This window comes from Girardinichthys multiradiatus, chromosome 2 (assembly GCF_021462225.1).
Source record: "Girardinichthys multiradiatus isolate DD_20200921_A chromosome 2, DD_fGirMul_XY1, whole genome shotgun sequence".
NCBI lineage: Eukaryota > Metazoa > Chordata > Actinopteri > Cyprinodontiformes > Goodeidae > Girardinichthys > Girardinichthys multiradiatus.
This window is the reverse complement of record NC_061795.1, coordinates 5,847,341-5,866,568: the sequence shown is the minus strand read 5'-3', so window position 1 is coordinate 5,866,568 and position 19,228 is coordinate 5,847,341. Positions and strand designations below refer to the sequence as shown.

General features: G+C 43.3%; 1 protein-coding gene across 1 annotated transcript in view; it reads left to right on the top strand.

The window, feature by feature from the left end:
- Window positions 1-19,228, top strand: part of LOC124859389 (plasma membrane calcium-transporting ATPase 1-like) — a 74,202-nt gene that overhangs the window by 4,094 nt on the left and 50,880 nt on the right. Inside the window, exon 2 of the mRNA XM_047352147.1 lies at window positions 10,993-11,285. Coding sequence (XP_047208103.1) covers window positions 11,090-11,285 — 196 coding nt within the window. The 5' untranslated portion in view covers window positions 10,993-11,089. The remainder of the gene's footprint in view (window positions 1-10,992; window positions 11,286-19,228) is intronic.

The following is a 19,228-nucleotide window of genomic DNA, read 5'->3' as shown; positions in this document are numbered from 1 at the left end:
GTTGAATTATTCTACTAAACATGAAAGATGAGACGCAGTCCTAACGTGATTTAACAGATCTAGAGTTTTATTTCTAACATATAATTTATAACAAACATTATTGAACACAGCTCAGACATTGCAATTTACTTAAACAATTGACATTTTCAGCTGCCTTTCTTGCATTTTTGTATAGTGTGCTGTTTGTGTTTAGGCACTGGGCATGGAACCATCTATCACAGTCATCACACTGGATCTGTTAAAGTATAAAAAAAAGCATGCATGTTTATAAAGTAATATCCATTTTCTGGTGTTTATTTGCTTTATTAATTCTATTCCCCACAACTTTATGCCAACCAAGTTACTCCTTATGTCTATTTTACAAGTTCCTGTGCCACAGAGGTGACTATGGCTCAGTAAGAAGAGTAGTCGTGTTGCAATCGGAAGGTTGTTGGTTCACTTCCAGCTTCCTCCTGCTGTATGTCGATGTGCCCCTGGGCAAGGCACTTAACCTCAAGTTGCCTACCGATCTGCATATCGGTGTATGAATGTGTGAGTGTTAGTGAGTGTGATTGGGTGAATGTAATGTAAAGTGCTTTGAGCGGTCTGCATGACTGGAAAGGCGCTATATAAATTCAGTCCATTTACAATGACGATTCTCATTATCTCACCCATTTTGTACCACTGGGTCACATGACCTAAAAGTTATTTGAAAATATCATGAATTTTGATTACAAAAATTCCTAACTAACAACGCGCATTAAAATCAGATAAAAAGGACTGTGTTTCATCTGTGTAATCTAGTAGAATGATTCGGTGTTATTTTCATGTCACAGGGTCACAACATATGAAAGCTATTCATTTTTGTCTCTCAAGAGTGTTTGGTTTAAAAATGTATTGACGGTCCCTAAGAGAAGAACCGTATGTGGGAGGAGGGAGTAAGCACAGAGCTGTTGCCCAAAATCAGAGTGCATGCATCAGTTCAAACGGGAGGAAGAAGCAGCTGAATTCTCGGAGTGCAATGGCCACCCTGCAGAGGAAAAATGTCACTGTGGGGATCAGTGTATTGTTTCAAGGTCTACTACATGCACTCCTTCTAACAAACACAACAGGTCATTTATTTTCATAAACAGTTTTAACCTAGCAGAAAAAAGATCGTTACTTTAAAAAGCATTTGACATGTAACATGCTAAGCCCTACACCACCAGCCACGCCCTTCCTGCAGCTTTTTAAATGGATTGCTGAAAAAAACATACATGTAATGCATGGTAATACTCAGTTTTATGATTAACTATGCTTTCATGTATTGTTATAATGAGTTTAAGTGTGTTTGCTTATCAAAGATTTCACAAATAACATTGGATAACTGTTGACTTGGCTCCAGACTGGGGCCATGGCTCCATCATACCGGGCAACGTCACATGGCTCGTTCAACTGGTCATCATGAAGGCTTCTGAACCGCTATTTGTCTGACTGGTCACCCAGAGCCTGTTTGGCATGGTAGACCCTACCAACATAGCCTCTAGCAGCATTTGAGCACTCGAACCCCTCCACCCTGTTAAGTTGGCAGTTCAAGGAGGAACCCATATAACGGTACAGTTTTATATGCCACCAACTTCCATCAAATGTTGCTGTGCTTTACAAGATAAACAGTTGCTTCGATGAAATCTCCCATTTTGAGCCATCTGACGGTTATAGTATAGAAACAGGGTCTGGGTGGGCCACCTCTCAGTCTCAGCCTACTGAGGACAGAAAAGAGAGGAAAGAAAGACAGAGACATATTACCCTAAATTCCGGACTACAGAGCGCACCTGATTAAAAGCCGCATGCTCTAATTTTAGAAAGAAAACCCATTTTGTACTTGTACAGGCCGCACCGGATGTTAAGCCGCGGGTGTCCCACGTTGTAATATGATTTACACAGAAAGATATGCTCATCCGGGAGGAGGGAATGCTGCAAGTCACTGACTGGATGCAATCTGCTGGGTTTCCTTAGATAGAAAAACTTTTTATCCAATTTGAATAAATAACTAACTCTGACTGCACTGTTCAATTGTTAGGATTAATTGGAATGTATGTACCTGACTGTTGTGAAGTGCCTTGAGACAACATGTGTTGTGAATTGGCGCTATATAAATAAAACTGAATTGAATTGAATCGAATTGAATTGAATATTACACGTGAGGATTTTTTAACTTTTAATTTAATCCGTATGGTAATATAAACAAATGCATACTGCAAATGCTTTTTTTCGAACAGTGGCTAACACGGCTACCTTTAAATCTACGTACGTCATTGAATTGTGAAAGTGCTCTTGATTTATCGCACAATTTCATTGGACCTCTGTGAATTACTCATCAATTTCATTGGTCTACTGTTACCTGGCAAAATGTTTTTGGCGGCATGAAAAAAAAAACATGCATTAGCCGCACCGTTGTATAGGCCGCAGGGTTCAAAGTGTGGGGAAAAGTAGCGGCTTAAATTTACGGTACATAAGTCTCTTGACAGATACCAAAACATAAATTGTTGTCCATTAATATTGGGGGCAAAAGGGATGTGTGAAAGATGCTCAATGCAGCCGGTCCTCAGGCAGTCAACTCGTTTGGCAGCATAACTAAAGATATGGCTCACTGAAGTATAAGCTTAGTTCTTTCCTGATCAAAGCTGTTTCGAGCTAACCCCTCCCTCCTACTTCCCTGTTTCTAAGGGTATTGCTCAATCCAGCTCTCCATCCAAATGGGTCCGGACTTTCTTAAACCTGAAAGGTCTTACTAAGCAGGTTTACTGGAAAATCTGTTTAAGCTGGTGTCGGGAAATGACACGCCTAACCTCTGACAGCCTGCATCCAAAAGTCTTAACCCTATTCAACTGGTGGTCTGGATGGCCGAGTAGCCCACAGCAGTCATCCACTCCTCGACGGTCACTTCTGTTAACGGCTGCTCATTCCCTATTTTACAACTTGCAATTGGTATATGGGTTAGGTTGATTTCAGTGGCTCGGCAGGAGCTCCAAGGGCATTGTTTTAACAAGATTGGCTTAAGGCAACCTATAAAAACCTCCTAAAATTGCTTTTTACCACCAACAAAAAAAAAAAAAAAATAAGGTGACTCAAATAATTGACTGTCCACAATAAATCTAGAATTTTATATGCTTTCTTTAATTAGTAATGCTTTTGTAGGGGTCAGTAACAGCTTACAAATCAGCCAAACATAATAATTTGAATAATAGGAATAAATCAATCAACTTAACCTATCTTTCCCTAATGCTGAAATGGGTAAGGCTGAAGAGGCTTTGGAGACAAAGGCTCACCATGGATCCGAATGGAATGATTTCTTTAGTAGGCAAGAGTGATTTTCTTCTTGGGTGAAAGGCAAATCTTCAGTTCTCTTCCTCTAAGTGGACAGGCGCTGATGCTCGGGGTTTTGATGGTCAGGTTGGAAAAAATAAAATCAAATCAAATCAAATTTAATAAAAAAATAAAAAAATAAAAAAACTTTGTTGGCATACATTTCAAAAGTCAGTAGTTTCCAGGGGCTGAATAGTTGAAGGAAACCTTTGATGTGTAATTGAGGTTGGTTCAGGACTTCCAGTAGCCTGAAACGTAGAGCAATCAGTTGTTCACTGACCAAGTTCACTTCAGTTGTCTTGGTAAAAATGCAACAGATGAAATTCAGATTCTCAATTTTGAGTTGCAGCTCTTCTCAGGGCACACGGATTGATCCTCTTTATAATGCAGAATTTGTCAGGGAGCTGCGTCTCCGGTCTTCTGATTCATCTGTAACTTCTTTCTCCGTCCGATCTTCTTCGCTGGTCTTCTGCGAGGAAACAACCCTTTTCTTTCGTTGGCACAGTTTTTATATTGCAGATAGCCTCACTGCTCATCCCCTGTTGCCGGGCAGGCTTTCCCATCATTGAGTTACGTGGTCACCGTGACTTTTCAGTGTTGTCTCCCAGCCTCCGTAGACAGAGTCATAAACAGGCCGCAGCTGGCTCCCTGTGTTGTGATTTTTGCCTGTTTTTTTTACCTTCATAACTCCCGCTCCTGTCAGGGTGTCACGACTTTTGCCTCTTTTTTGACCTTCATGAGTCCCGCCCCAATCCTGGTGCCCTGACTTTTGCCTGTTTTTTGAATTTCAGACTGACGAAAAAAAGCGTGCACCTGGCTTCTCGTTTCTCACTCCCATGCTTGTTAGGACTTGAGCTTGATCGTTGACCTTCCATCCATGCCCAGTTCCCGCGAAGCTGGCTCTCCTCTGCCCCTCCCGTCCTGATGTTATGACCCTGCCACTTCTCGCTGCCAGACCATGGTGTCCTCCTTATCTGCTCAGCCTCAAGCTTTCTAAGAGTATTTCTCTGCTTTTTGCTCTCAAACCAGTTATAGCTAAAAAAAAACATCACTTAATTTTCACAATTGATTAACATTACCCCTCTTCATTACATTTAATAATTGTAGAAAAATAGAAAATCATCTTACATTTTTCTTTGATTATACTTGTAGTTTTCTACTTCTGAAAAAGGTAAGACAGTTAAGACTTCTGAAAAAGATAAGACAGTCGCAGTTAATGTGTGACTCCTTACAGGCCTCTTCAGTCCTCAGTTCCAGAGTGCGAAGATATATTGACTGTAGAATGTATTTCAGACAATGATTTCAGGCAATGACAAATAACAGTAAATAAATAAATAAATCAATTTCAGAAATGCTTAAAACAAACAAACAAACAAATATCTAAATACCATACGAAGAAGTGTTCGGTAAACAATAAAAATTTAATTTCCAGTTCCAAATAAATTAAATTAACTTGAACATAAATAGAAACTAGTAAAATAAACATTTTCCAATAAGTAAACTTGTCAGTATATTTAACCTGAGATCTGACATTGATTTATCAATTAATATAAATTATCTGAAAAGGGGTATGAAGAAGTAAAACTTATTTTTCATACCCCTTCTCCCTCTAATTGCACTTAAATTAACTTTAACAAACCTTCCTAATTAACATCTATGTTTTTGATCCAGAATTCACAAACAAAACATAATAAATAAATATATATACACAATTATACAATTATTTATTTATATACATATATACATACATACATACATATACACATATATACATACATACATACGTACACATACATACTGTACATACAAACATGTACATCCACATACATACATGTAACCCCCCCCAAACCCCCAATCATCAGCGCCACAATCCAACACCACAGCTCCACCACCAGCTCCCCCCACCAATCCCAACCACACACCTCACAGCACAAGGAGGCGGACAAGATCCCCTGAACCCCGATCTGCCCCCCACCACCACAAGGCACAGAGCGAGGAGCAGCGAGAGAAGCCAGGCTTCAACAACTGCAGCGTCAGGCTGCAGCCACAGAGGTCCAGAAGCAGAGAAGAAGAGGGCCCAGCACCCCCCATGCAGACACACAGCGAAAACACACACACACACAGTGCTCAGATGAGATACCGTTCACCTCACCTCCTCATCCCTGTACATGTTGAAAAACATCAGTTTTAGTCTTTTTTTAAATAGAGTCATGCTTGGACATTGCTTCAGCTCTTTTTGGAGTTTATTCCAGACCTTCACACCACTGACTGAAATGCACATTCTCTTCATGGTGGTTCGAACCCTCAAGGTTCTGAAATTAAGATTTTCCCTATAGTCATAACCCCCCACTCTATCAGTGAACAGCTTTTGAATATTTTCTGGTAGTTGTTTATTTCTAGCTTTTTACATCAGCTGAGCTGTTTGAATTTCTGCCAGATCTGGGAGTTAGAGGAGACAGGACTCTATTAATAGTATGTTAGTATGTCCGTGGAATCCTGCCTTATGAACCATTCTGATGGCCCTTTTTTGTAATGTGCATAACGGTCGCAGTGAGGTTTTGTAGGTGTTGCCCCATATTTCCACACAATAACTCAAGTAAGGTAACATAAGTGAACAATACAGAATATGAAGAGCAGCATCATTTAGAAAATATTTAGCTTTGCTGAGAACAGCAATACTTCTGGATATTTTTGTTTGAATGTATTTTATATGAGGTCTCCAGCAGATCTTATTGTCTATCATTACTCCCAAAAACTTAATTTCCCTAACTTTCTCTACTGTCATATTATCTATTAGGATCTGAACATTTGTTCTTCTTCCCCAATTTCCAAACAACATAAACTTGGTTTTATCCAAATTTAATGATAATTTGTTAATCTCGTACCCGTCGTCTTCCGCTTATCCGAGACCGGGTTGCGGGGGCAGCAGACTCAGCAGAGACGCCCAGACGTCCCTCTCCCCAGACACCTCCTCCAGCTCCTCCAGGGGGAGCCAAAGGCATTCCCAGGCCAGCCGAGAGACATAGTCCCCCCAGCGTGTCCTGGGCCGTCCCCTCGGCCTCCTCCCGGTGGGACATGCCTGGAACACCTCCCGAGGAAGGCGTCCAGGTGGCATCCGGTATAGATGCCTGAGCCACCTCAACTAGCTCCTCTCGATGTGGAGGAGCAGTGCCCCCATTACTGCGGCAGCCGCACCGATCCGTCTGTCGACCTCCCGCTCCATTCTTCCCTCACTCGTGACCAAGACCCCGAGATACCTAAACTCCTCCACTTGAGGCAGGAACTCCCCTCCAACCTGAAGAGGACAGGCCACCCTTTTCCGGTCGAGAACCATGGCCTCGGACTTGGAGGAGCTGATCTTCATCCAGCCGCTTCACACTCGGCTGTGAACCACCACAGCGCATGCTGTAGGTCTTGGCTAGAGTGGGCCAGCAGGACAACGTCATCTGCAAAAAGAAGAGACGAAATCCACTGGTCCCCAAACCAGACCCCCTCCGGCCCTTGGCTGCGTCTAGAAATCTTGTCCATAAAAGTTATGAACAGGACCGGTGACAAAGGGCAGCCCTGCCGGAGTCCAACATGCACCGGGAACAGGTCTGACTTAGTGCCGGCAATGTGAACCAAACTCCTGCTCCACTCGTACAGGGACTGGATGGCCCCTAATAAAGGGCCCCCGATTCCATACTCCTGGAGCACCCCCAACAGGGCATCACGAGGGACACAGTCAAATGCTTTCTCCGTGTGAACCGGTTGGGCAAACTCCCATGAACCCTCGAGCACCCTGTAGAGGGTATAGAGCTGGTCCAGTGTTCCACAGCCGGGACGAAAACCACACTGACCCTCCTGAAGCCGAGGTTCGACTATCGGCCGGACTCTCCTCTCCAATACCCTGGCGTAGGCCTTACCAGGGAGGCTGAGGAGTGTGATCCCCCTGTAGTTGGAACACACCCCAGTCTGCCAGTCCAGAGGCACTGTCCCCGAACGCCACGCAATGTTGAAGAGGCATGTCAACCATGACAGCCCAACAACATCCAGAGATTTGAGGTACTCAGGGCGGATCTCATCCACCCCCTTGCCACCGTGGAGCTTTTTAACCACCTTGGTAACTTCAGCCTGGGTGATGAAAGAGTCCAACCCCGAGTCCCCAGCCTCTGTTTCCACCACGGAATGCGTGATGGCAGGATTGAGGAGATCCTCGAAGTACTCCTTCCACCGCCCGATAATGTCCTCAGTCGAGGTCAGCAGCCTCCCACCCCCACTATAAACAGTGTTGGCGAAGCACTGCTTCCCCCTCCTGAGGCGCCGGACGGTTTGCCAGAATCGCTTCGAGGCCAACCGGTAGTCCTTCTCCATGGCCTCACCGAACTCCTCCCAGGCCCGAGTTTTTTCCTCTGCCACAGCCCGGGCCGCAGTATGCTTGGCCTCACAGTACCCGTCAGCCGCCTCAGGAGTCCCACAAGCCAACCACAGCCTATAGGACTCCTTCTTCAGCTTGACAGCATCCCTTACTGCCGGTGCCCACCACCGGGTTCTGGGATTGCCGCCGCAACAGGTACCGCAGACCTTACGGCCGCAGCTATGGGCAGCAGCATCGACAATAGATGCGGAGAACATGGTCCACTCGGACTCTATGTCTCCAACATCCCCCGGGATCTGGTCAAAGCTCTCCCGGAGGTGGGAGTTGAATACATCCCTGGCCGAGGGCTCCGCCAGGCGTTCCCAGTAGACCCTCACTATGCGCTTGGGCCTGCCAAGTCTGTCCGGCTTTCTCCTCCTCCAGCGGATCCAACTCACCACCAGGTGGTGATCAGTGGACAGCTCAGCCCCTCTCTTCACCCGAGTATCCATAACGTGTGGCTGAAGGTCTGATGATACGACAACAAAGTCGATCATCGACCTCCTGCCTAGGGTATCCTGGTGCCAAGTGCACTGATGGACACCCTTATGTTTGAAAATGGTGTTCATTATGGACAATCCGTGACTAGCACAGAAGTCCAATAACAAAACACCACTCGGATTCAGATCGGGGAGGCCATTCCTCCCGATCACGCCTCTCCAGGTGTCACTGTCGTTTCCCACGTGGGCGTTGAAGTCCCCCAGCAGAATAATGGAGTCCCCAGGAGGGGCACTATCCAGCACCCCCGACAGGGACACCAAGAAGGCCGGGTACTCCGCACCACCGCTCGGCCCGTAAGCCGAGACGACAGTCAGAGACCTATCCCCAACCTGAAGGCGCAGGGATACGACCCTCTCATCCACTGGGGTAAACCTCAACACGAGACAGCTGAGCTGGGGGGCAACAAGCAAACCCACACCAGCCCGCCGCCTCTCCCCGTGGGCCACTCCAGAGTAGAAGAGAGTCCAACCCCTCTCAAGGAGAGGGGTTCCAGAGCCCACGCTGTGCGTGGAAGCGAGCCTGACTATTTCTAGTCGATATCTCTCGACCTCCCGCACAAGCTCAGGCTCCTTCCTCCCCAGCGAGGTGACATTCCACGTCCCTAGAGCCAGCCTAAGCATCCGGGGATCGGGCCGCTGAGGTCTCCAACTTCGTCCGTCACCCAATCCTCTTTGCACCACTCCCTCACAGTTCCACCTGTAGGTGGTGGGCACACTGGGGGATGGCCTCGCGTCTCTCGTTCGGGCTTGGCCCGGCCGGGTCCCGCGAGGAGCAACCCGGCCACCAGGCGCTCTCCGGCGAGTCCCGACCCCAGGCCTGGCTCCAGGGTGGGACCCCGGCTCCGCTGTACCGGGCGACGTCACGTGCCTCAATATTTTTGTCCTCATGAGGGATTCTTGAACCGCTCTTTGTCTGACCCATCACCTAGAGCCTGTTTGCCATGGGAGACCCTACCAGGGGCATTTAGGCCCCAGACAACATAGCCTCTAGGATCATTTGAGCACTCAAACCCCTCCACCACGTTAAGGTGGCGGTTCAAGGAGGAGTAATGTCAAACCATATCTTGAGTTGACATACCTCTAAGTTGATTTCAGCCATAAGCTGATTCAAATTATCACCTGTACAAAAGATATTAGAATCATCTGCAAACAAAACAACTTTAAGTATTTTAGAAACTTTACAGACGTCATTAATGTAAAGAATAAACAATTTTGGCCCCACTACTGACCCCTGGGGGACACCACACACAATGTCCAAGTATGGTGACTGGCAGTCACCCATTTGCACAAATTGTTGCCTGTTGCTTAGAAAACTTTCCATCCAGTCCAGGACTAATCCCCGGATGCCATAGCACTCCAATTTCTTAGTTAATATTTCATGATTTATTGTGTCAAAAGCTTTTTTGAGATCAATAAATACACCAACTGCATATTTCTTATTATCTAAGGCGCCGGTGACTTCCTCTATCAATTCCATGATTGCCATTGCTGTAGATCTTTGTGATCTGAATCCATACTGACTTTCAGAAAGCAGATTATATTTATTAATGAATGTATCTAATCTACTCACAAATAATTTCTCCCAAATTTTGGAAAACTGTGAAAGTAGAGAAACAGGCCTATAATTTGTGAAATGGTGTCTGTCCTCATTTTTATAGAGTGGAATAACTTTGGCAATTTTCATCTTTTCTGGAAATTTACCCAACTGAAGTGACAGATTACAGATGTAAGTCAGAGGCTGGATAATTTCTTCAATTACCTTCTTGATTATTGTCATATCAATACCATCACAATCAGTTGACCTTATGCTTTTACATTTATTGACAATATCTATAATTTCTTTTCCTCCCACTACAGTGAGAAACATAGAAAAAGGATTTCTACTGATTAATATTTCATTCAGAGCTCCAGTTGTTATAGGATCAGGGATTTTTTTTGCCAGTTTGGGTCCCACACTCACAAAACATTTATTGAAATTATGAACGTCATTACTCTCCTCCATGTTCTCTTCCATCTCTTCCATGTCCTGACTTTTATAATCCGTATAGCTGAATGTCTTCAGCTCCAGGTTATTGGCACTAACAGTTGTAGGTGTTAGTGTTGTGTTCATAAGTGAAGAAGAAAGAGTTCCTGTAACTTGTGACATGGTGAAGTGAGTCGTGCGTGATATCACCTGTGCTCAAACGATCCTCAGATAGTTCAGTCATATTTATCCAACTCCGTGATGTCCCGAACGACCAGAACCTTCGCCTCCTCCGGTGTTCCGATCAGCTTAATGAAGACTTTACAGTTTGTGGTCCACGTGGACTGGATCTTCTTCTGCCTACTCAGGAACCTCAGGAATATTCATTTTACTGTTTCATGACATTGTATCCATGTAATATGATCATTATTTATTTGATACTCTAAAGATTAGGCTCTCATTTCATCATATGTGATTGTTGTTAAACTCAATCATAGTGATACACTTCTGCAAAAGAAAGAAGAATTAAAGCATACACCAAAACATTTACTGCTGTATATTTCATTGATCTAATTATGAGGGTTTAATTAATTTCTGCATGGATACATGGAAGGATCTCACCTCATTTTGACAGGTGTAACTTGATGAAGAGCAAAAGGCTCTGTTGGGAACATATGGAACTAAGTTCTTTAAGATAAGCAGCAGTTTGGCCATCCAGAACTGCCTGGAAGAAGAATGTTTCATTTTAGTGCCAGTGAAAAGAAGTAAAGTATGATCTCTCTAAACTGTGATCTGTTTTCCACTAACAGTCTCAGAGTACCTGTCAGGCTGGATCTGCACTTCAGTCTTGCCACTGAGTTTGTGTTATTCCGATAAAGCACCCACCTAGCTCCGGATAAAGGAGACATGGCCAAAAACTCTTTTCGTGGGTCCAAACGAAGACACAATGCTGAGGCCAACCATGAGCCGGAGTTCAGCTGCTCTCTGCAGGAGCTGCGCTTGCTTATGGAGCTTCGAGGAGCTGATGCGGTGACCAGGATTCAGGATTGTTATGGAGATGTTAATGGACTGTGTACCAGACTCAGGACGTCACCTGTCGAAGGTAATTATTTGTTTCTTTCTCTCTTTTTTTTTCTTCACAAACTGTTCTCAAGCAGCAGGACCAGTTATTCACATGAAGTATCCCTGTAATGGAAAGCCTCAACTTAACATCAGGCAGAGCTATTTGTACTTGCAGGGCTGAAAATCTAAAACTGAACCCTATTGATGCATACATTATAAAACAAAATCAAAGAGATCTCAGGGGCCTCTAGGTTAGAGTTTCTTCTGACTGGAATGGTGGTTTGGAAGTTGACAAGAACCACCATCACCACAAGAACCTCAGTGCAAATTTATAAATATAGACAATGAGTTTAGGTCAATCATGAAGCTGACCACTCACAGTAGAAACTGCAGAAGACATTTAAGGGGACAAATGATAATTGGTTTTGATAAGGGACCCTGAAACCTATCTTCTTTAAGACTGGGAGGAAAGGGAGTCAGGGCAAGATGTCAACTCATGTGACTTGTCCAAATTCAGCTGCCCATCTGCTAATAGGGACAAGACGACATGAACATATCATTTTGTGTTCACTACTCTTGCTGCATGTATCTTTTAGAATCATCTCTTTTTAAAACTTGTATTTTAAAACTTGCTTTTAATTCTAACAATTATATTGACAATATATTGTCAACCTTGTACGGTATTGTTTTCTGCTTTTACTATCTAATTTTTGTTTTTTTGTACAGCACTTTGGGTTCCTTTTGGCTTGTAAAGCACTTTATATTCATTCCATTCCATTCATTTCAATTCAATTCAATTCAAAAATACTTTATTAATCCCATAGGGAAATTGAATGTTGTTGTAGCTCATATTATGCAGGTTTCTTCAAAGAGCCGTTGTAGATACTGATGGCTGTGGGCAGGAAGGATCTCCTGTAGCGCTCCGTCTTACAGCAGATCTGAAGAAGCCTCTGACTGAAGACACTCTATTGTTGTACAACAGTCTCATGAAGAGGATGCTCAGGGTTCTCCATAATGTTCTTCATTTTATGAAGAATCCTTCTTTGCACAATGATCTCCGGAGGTTCCAGAGGAGTCCCCAGAACAGAGACAGCTTTCTTTATCAGCTTGTTGAGCTTTTTTAAGTCCCTGGCTCTGATGCTGCTTCCCCAGCAGATGATGGCAGAAGAGATCACACTTTCCACAACAGACTTATAGAAGATATGCAGCATAGTGCTGCAAACACTGAAGGTCCTAAGCTTCCTCAAGAAGGACAGTCTGCTCTGCCCCTTCTTTTAGACAGCTTCATTGTTGCATCTCCACACCAGTCTGTTTTCCAGGTAAACACCAAGGTATTTATACTCCTCCACCACCTCCACTTCTTCTCCCATGATGGAAATAGTGTTTGACCTATTGCTGTTTCTCTTAAAATCTTCAATCATCTCCTCTGCTTTATTTACGTTCAAGATGAGATGATTGTTTCCACACCATGCCACAAAGCGGTCCACCACCTTCCTGTACTGAGCTTCTTGTCCATCTCTGATCCACCCCACGACTGCAGAATCATCTGAGTATTTCTGCAGATGACAGGAGTCTGTCTAGTACTAGAAGTCTGAGGTGTAGAGAGAGAAAAGTGAGATGGTGAGAGTACAGTCCCCTGTGGTGCTCCTCTGCTGCTGACTACCTGGTTAGACACAAAACCCTTCAGTCTCACAAACTGTGGTCTGTTTGTCAGGTAGTCTTTGATCCAGGAGATTGTTGAGGCCTCCACCTGAGTCTTCTGGAGTTACCGACAAAGCAAATCAGGTTGACTTGTGTTAAATGCAATGGAGAAATCAAAGAACATGATCCTCACAGTGCCTCTGGCTTGGTAAAGATAAGTCTCTATAGCACCTTCATGATGTGGGATGTCAGGGCAAAAGGCCTAGAGTCATTGAAGACTGATGGGTCCGTTTTCTTTGGTACCGGAACAAGACAGGAGGTCTTCCACAACACTGGGACCTTCTTCTGGGCCAAGCTAAGGTTGAAGAGGTGCTGCAGAATCCCACAGAGCTGCTCACAGGCATTCAGGACTCTAAGGCTGACACGATCTGGACCTGCATCCTTATTCCGGTTCAGTCTCTCCAGTTGTCTCTTCACCTGACTTCTTGAGACACACAGGTGGAAGGTGGAGGCAAGGGAAGCATCAGTATCTTCTGATCTGGTTGAAGGCAAACATGTAGAAGCAGAATGGTCCATGGCTGAGGAGGAAGATAAAACATTTGAGGTGTGACAGAGAAGCTGTGGGTCAAAGGAGGGTGTGAAGTCTGTTTGTCTGTGAGCAGGACAGGAGGATGCTGAGTTTGTTTCTGAACTGAATCTATTGAAGAATGTGTTTAGTTCATTGCCTCGGTCCGATAGTCCTTCTGCTTGAAGCCTGTGATCTTCTTCATCCCTGACCACACATATTATTTTTCTGGAGCTTGCTCTCCAGCTTCTTCTATACCTCCTTGCTGTGTCTTATCATGACTTGAAGTTGCTTCTGTACACTCCTCAATAATTGCCTGTCTCCCTCTCTGAAGGTTCTTTTTTTCTTGTTAAGCAGGTCTTTCAGGTCACTGGTGATCCAGGGTTTGTTATTGGGGAAGCATCTCACGGTTCTGGTGGGGATGATGTTATTCACACAGAAGTTTATATAGTCGGTTACACAGTCATGGCATTGATGTCCTCTCCATGTGGCTGGCACAGTGCGTCCCAGTCTGTAGCCTCAAAGCAACCTCGCAGGGCTTCTTCAGCTTCCTGTGACTATCTCCTCACAGTTCTTTTTATTACAGGTTGTCTCTGAACAAGGGGCTTATATTTTGAGCAGAGAAAAACAAGATTGTGACCTGACTGGCGCAGAGGAGGTCTTGCTTTAGAGATGCATGAGTCCTTGACATTTGCATAAAACAAATCCAACGTTTTGTTTTCTCTCGTAGAGCAGCTGACAAACTGTTGAAACAGTTAAAGGTGGAATGTAAACTATCAAAATATCACTGGTGAATTCACTGGGTAAATAATATGGACAAAAGCTTAGCGCTAAGAGTTCAATATCTGGACTGCAGAGACGACACTTCACAGAAAGATGTCCTGGATTACCCCATCTGTTGTTCACAAGTACTGCTAGTCCACCTCCTTTACGTTTGTCTCTCCTCTTTAAATCTCTGTCTGCTCATATGGTTAGAAAGCCTGGTAGAGAGACGCTAGAGTCTGGGATATGATCCTGCAGTCATGTCTTAGTCATGGGCGACTGTGGCTCAGTAGGAAGAGTAGTCGTCTTGCAATCAGAAGGTTGTGGGTCCGATTCCAGCTTCCTCCTGCCATAGGTCGATGTGCCCCTGGGCAAGGCACTTAACCTCAAGTTGCCTACCGATCTGTGTATCGGTGTATGAATGTGTGAGCGTTAGTGAGTGCAATTGGGTGAACTCTAGTGTAAAGGGCTTTGAGCGGTCTGTATGACTGGAAAAGCGATATATAAGTTCAGTCCATTTACCATTTACCATTTAGTAAAACACATAATACTGCATTCCCAATACTATGGCTGGGCCCTTTGTAGGGGTTGGAGTTTACCCAACTTGTTTCCCAACGATCTCACGTTGCCCATCATGATCGATGGAAGAGATTGTTTGAACTTACTCCTTCCTCTCTTCTCAGCAAAAATCCTTCCAGCTACACAGCAGCCGATACCAAAGAGGATAATCGTAAAAAAAAATGTTTTATCCACCACAAGAGGAATTTGAGCTCCCAAAAAGAATTAATCAGAATGAAAAGCAACAGTTATTTCAACCTGATGGACTTCTGGAATCTCTGGAGATCATTGTACAAAGGATTGTTCATAAAATAAGGAACATTATGGAGAACCCTGAGCAACCTCTTCATGAGACTGTTGTACAACAACAGAGTGTCTTCAGTCAGAGGCTTCTTCAGACCTGCTGTAAGACAGACCGCTACAGGAGATCCTTCCTACCCACAGCAATCAGCATCTACAACGGCTCTTTGAAGAAACCTGCATAATATGAGCTACAACAACATTTAATTTCCCTTTGGGATGAATAAATGATTTATGAATTTAATTGAATTGAATAATATGAACAAATTTACTATTTAAATATCTTGAAGTCAGCTACTAGAGTGAAACTGAAAACTGGCTGCCTTCTTCACCTTTTACTCAAAGTGACAAAAATTATTGCTTGTGCACAATCTGATGACATTTGTTATGTTTTTGCTTCCAGAATTTCCATTCTTTGCATTAAACTTGTAACAAATAACTATGGCCCTCTGTATCCAACAGTCGTTATACGTGACTTTGTTATAGACCACTGGTCCAGTGACTCATAGACCTCTCCCCCCTGGCATGGACATCATCAAACCAACAGAGGACATTTTAGGTTAAGTCTGTTATTTAGTTTGGCTTAAGGGACTGCTAAGCATGTGATGGCCAAAGTCAACGGTGACCCAAAGCCAGTGTTGATCCTGGTCTGCTCCCTGTCAGCTTCAGGATAATTTGAGAGACTGTTCAGCCCACACAGTATTTTTATGAAGAGACATTCAGCCTGAGAGTTCATAGTGAGGACAAGATTATTTTTCTCAGACCTGTTTCCCCAATAGAATGGCTTATCACAACAAAGCATGGTACAATTCCTTGGATATTTTTTGCTGCCATGTTACTAAATTGTAAAAGATTTGAATAAGCGCAAACAAAACAGCCCACTATCAATAAAAAGGACAAAAGTCTAAAAAGAGCACAGAAAGGCAAATCGTTCCAGTATTTCTTGCTAAGAAGCCTTGCTTGTACCATAGATTAGTCCTTGCTGTATATAGCTTTGCACCAGGCTTCAGTGAACCAAAGCATCCTCAGCCAAAGATACTCAACTGTTTTTAACAGTCTATTGCTGAAAACATGCGGGTCACGTAGCTTTATCAGTTTATTTAGCAACAATAGGTAACTGTTTACTACTTACTAAAGACTTATAGAAGGCATGCTGAATGTTGCTGCAAATGTGAAATGACCACAGCTTCTTGAAGTAAACTTGGTCCTGTCTTATAGATGGCCTCTGTACTACATATCCGGTCCAATGTTTAGTCATCAAGAACACCATGTAATTGTAGTTTTATGAAAAATTATCAAAATGGAGTTCCACCTATTCCTACTTCTCCCAAAATTCACAATTGCATCTGTTATTTCGTCTGTTATTCACTGTCAGTCTAAGTGTGATTTCTATCTGTATTATTATATTATTATAGTTATTAAACTATTATTATAGTTATTAAAAGGACACTGCAGGCCACATTTATTGGCACTCCTGATAAAGATGTGTACAGTAAAAACCCTTGAGATTAATCAATGTTTTATTACAGCAGCAAAATTTGTGGGAACATTTCAGAAGACTTCAATCTTAATTTGTGTACATTTATTCAGTGAGGAAAATACCCTGTTATAAAATAATAATTAACAACATCTTTTTAGCATTTTACATGGTTGGTGCACACAGAGAGAGGAATCTTTGACCATTCCTCTTAGCAAAATCTTTCTAGATGCAGAGTCCTGGATCCTTTCATGTGCTCTCTTCTCTTGAGCTCACCCCACAGGTTTTCAGCAGGATTTAGGACTGGGAACTGGGATGGTCATGGAGGAAGGTTTATGTAAGGTTTAATCCTTGTGTGGATTTTTTAGTTTACTGACAGAGTCCAGCAGATTCTTATTTAAACAATCCTGGTAGAGTTCATGATGCCGTGCACTCTAAGAGTAACAGGCTAACAGCACTGTTGGCCCTCAACCATACATAAAAATGAGTAGCAGGTATTTTTCCACATATTCATTTTTTTTTTACTCCAAACCCAGTGTTTGTTGCTGAGTCCCATCTGACCAAAGCACACAGTTCTATGTGTGACATGAGATGACAGCGAATAAATGAATTGAAATGATAGGTTGAACATTTCTAACTTTATCAGTGTGGGATTGCGTTACAGGAATAGAAAATAAAATGTAATTCTTTATCTGTGTTGCCAATAAATGTTGCAGGCACTGTACATCTCTAAAGAAAATGGATCATGAAGTTTCCAATTAATTAGGGAAAAGACAAAAAAAGCAGGACATGTGGATTTTAACAACCAACTACAACATTTTCATTACGTAAGTTTAGTTTAACTCTCAATGATAAAACAAAACGTATTGCCAGCTATGAGCATCAGTAAATTATTTATATAGGTTGTGCATTTTTATGAAAGTGTGAAGGTGCGAATGTTGTCTGGCTTAAACTGACAGCAGACAGCGCTGTCTGTTGTCTGGGGAGCGAGAGCAGTTCAGGATGTCTGGAATATGTCCTTGTCTATTAAAACATGGGCCTGGCATGGCCCTTGCAAAACCTGGGCCCAGGTTCTGCAGTAACTGCCTTACTACTCAATACCTCTCCCACCTCAGAATGTTAGACATACAGGGGTTTACAGTACAATATCTCACAAAAGTGAGTACACCCCTCACTTTTTGATAAATATTTAGTTATATCTTTTTTTGGGACAACACTGTAGATGACACTTAGATAAAATGTAAAGTAGTCAGTGTACAGCTTGTATAACAGTGTAAATTTGCTGTCCCCTCTAAATAACTCACCACACATCCATTAATGTCTAAAGCGCATTTCAAAAATGTGAGTTCACCCCAAAGTGAAAATGTCCAAATTGTGCCCAAATATTTTGTGTGACCACCATTATATTCCAGTACTACCTTAACTCTCTTGGGTATGGAGTTAAACAGAGCTTTAAAGGTTGCCACTAGAAGCCGCCTCCATTTCTACATGACAGCCTCATGGACCTCATGGATATTGGAGACCTCGTGCTCCTCCACCTTTTGTTTGAGAATGCCCCACCAATGCTTAATAATGTTTAGGTCTGGAGACATGCTTGGCCAGTCCAGCACCTTTACCTTCAGTTTCTTTAGCAAGGCAGTGGTCATCTTGGAGGTGTGTTTGGGGTCGTCATGTTGGAATATTGACCTGCGGCTCAGTTTCCAAAGAGGGGGATCATGCTCTGCTTATTTATGCCACAGTACATGTTGCCATTCATTGTTCCCTCAGTGAACTGTAGCACTCATGAGTGCAGAATGTAAACCATGGCGCTCCCACCTCCATGCTTGACTATAGGCAAGACACACTTGTTTTTATACTCCGCTATACACGCTTGATATAATCTGAACCAAATAAGTTTATATAGGTTTCATCAGGCAACAAGACATGGTTCCACTAATAAATGTTCTTAGTTTGCTTGTCTTCAGCACACTGTTAGCGGGCTTTCTTGGGAATCACCTTTAGAAGGGGCTTCCTTCTGGGATGGCATCCATGCAGACCAATTTGATGCAGTGTGCCACGTATGGTCTGTGCACTGACAGGCTGACCCCCCAACCCTTTCAACCTCTGCAGCTATACTGGCAGAACTCATACGTCTAGTTTCAAAAGACAACATCTGGATATGACGCTGAACATGTGTACTTAACTTCTTTGGTTGACCATGGCGAGGCCTGTTCTGAGTGGAACCTGTCCTGTTAACCACTGTATGGTCTAGGCCACTGTGCTGCAGCTCAGTTTCAATCTTCTTATAGCCTAGGCCATTTTTATGTAGAACAGCAATTCCTCTTAGAGTTATCTGCCATGAGGTGCCATGTTGAACTTCCAGTGACCAGTATGAGAAAGTGTAGGAGTAAAAACACCAAATTTAAAACATCCGCTCCTATTCACACCTGAAACCTTGTAACACCAACGAGTCACATGACACCCGGAAGGGAAAATGGCTCTAATTGGGCACAATTTGGACATTTTCACTTTGGAGTGTACTCCTTTTTGTTGCCACCTGTTTCTCATGCAGTTCTTTTCACTCTAGTTGTATTTAAGTTTTCTGTCCCTCCACTGTCGGGTCGTTTGTTGTCATCGCTGTTGTCGTCTCCCAGTTTCCTGTGTTTCTTCCGTGTCTGTAAGTTTATAATACTTTTATATT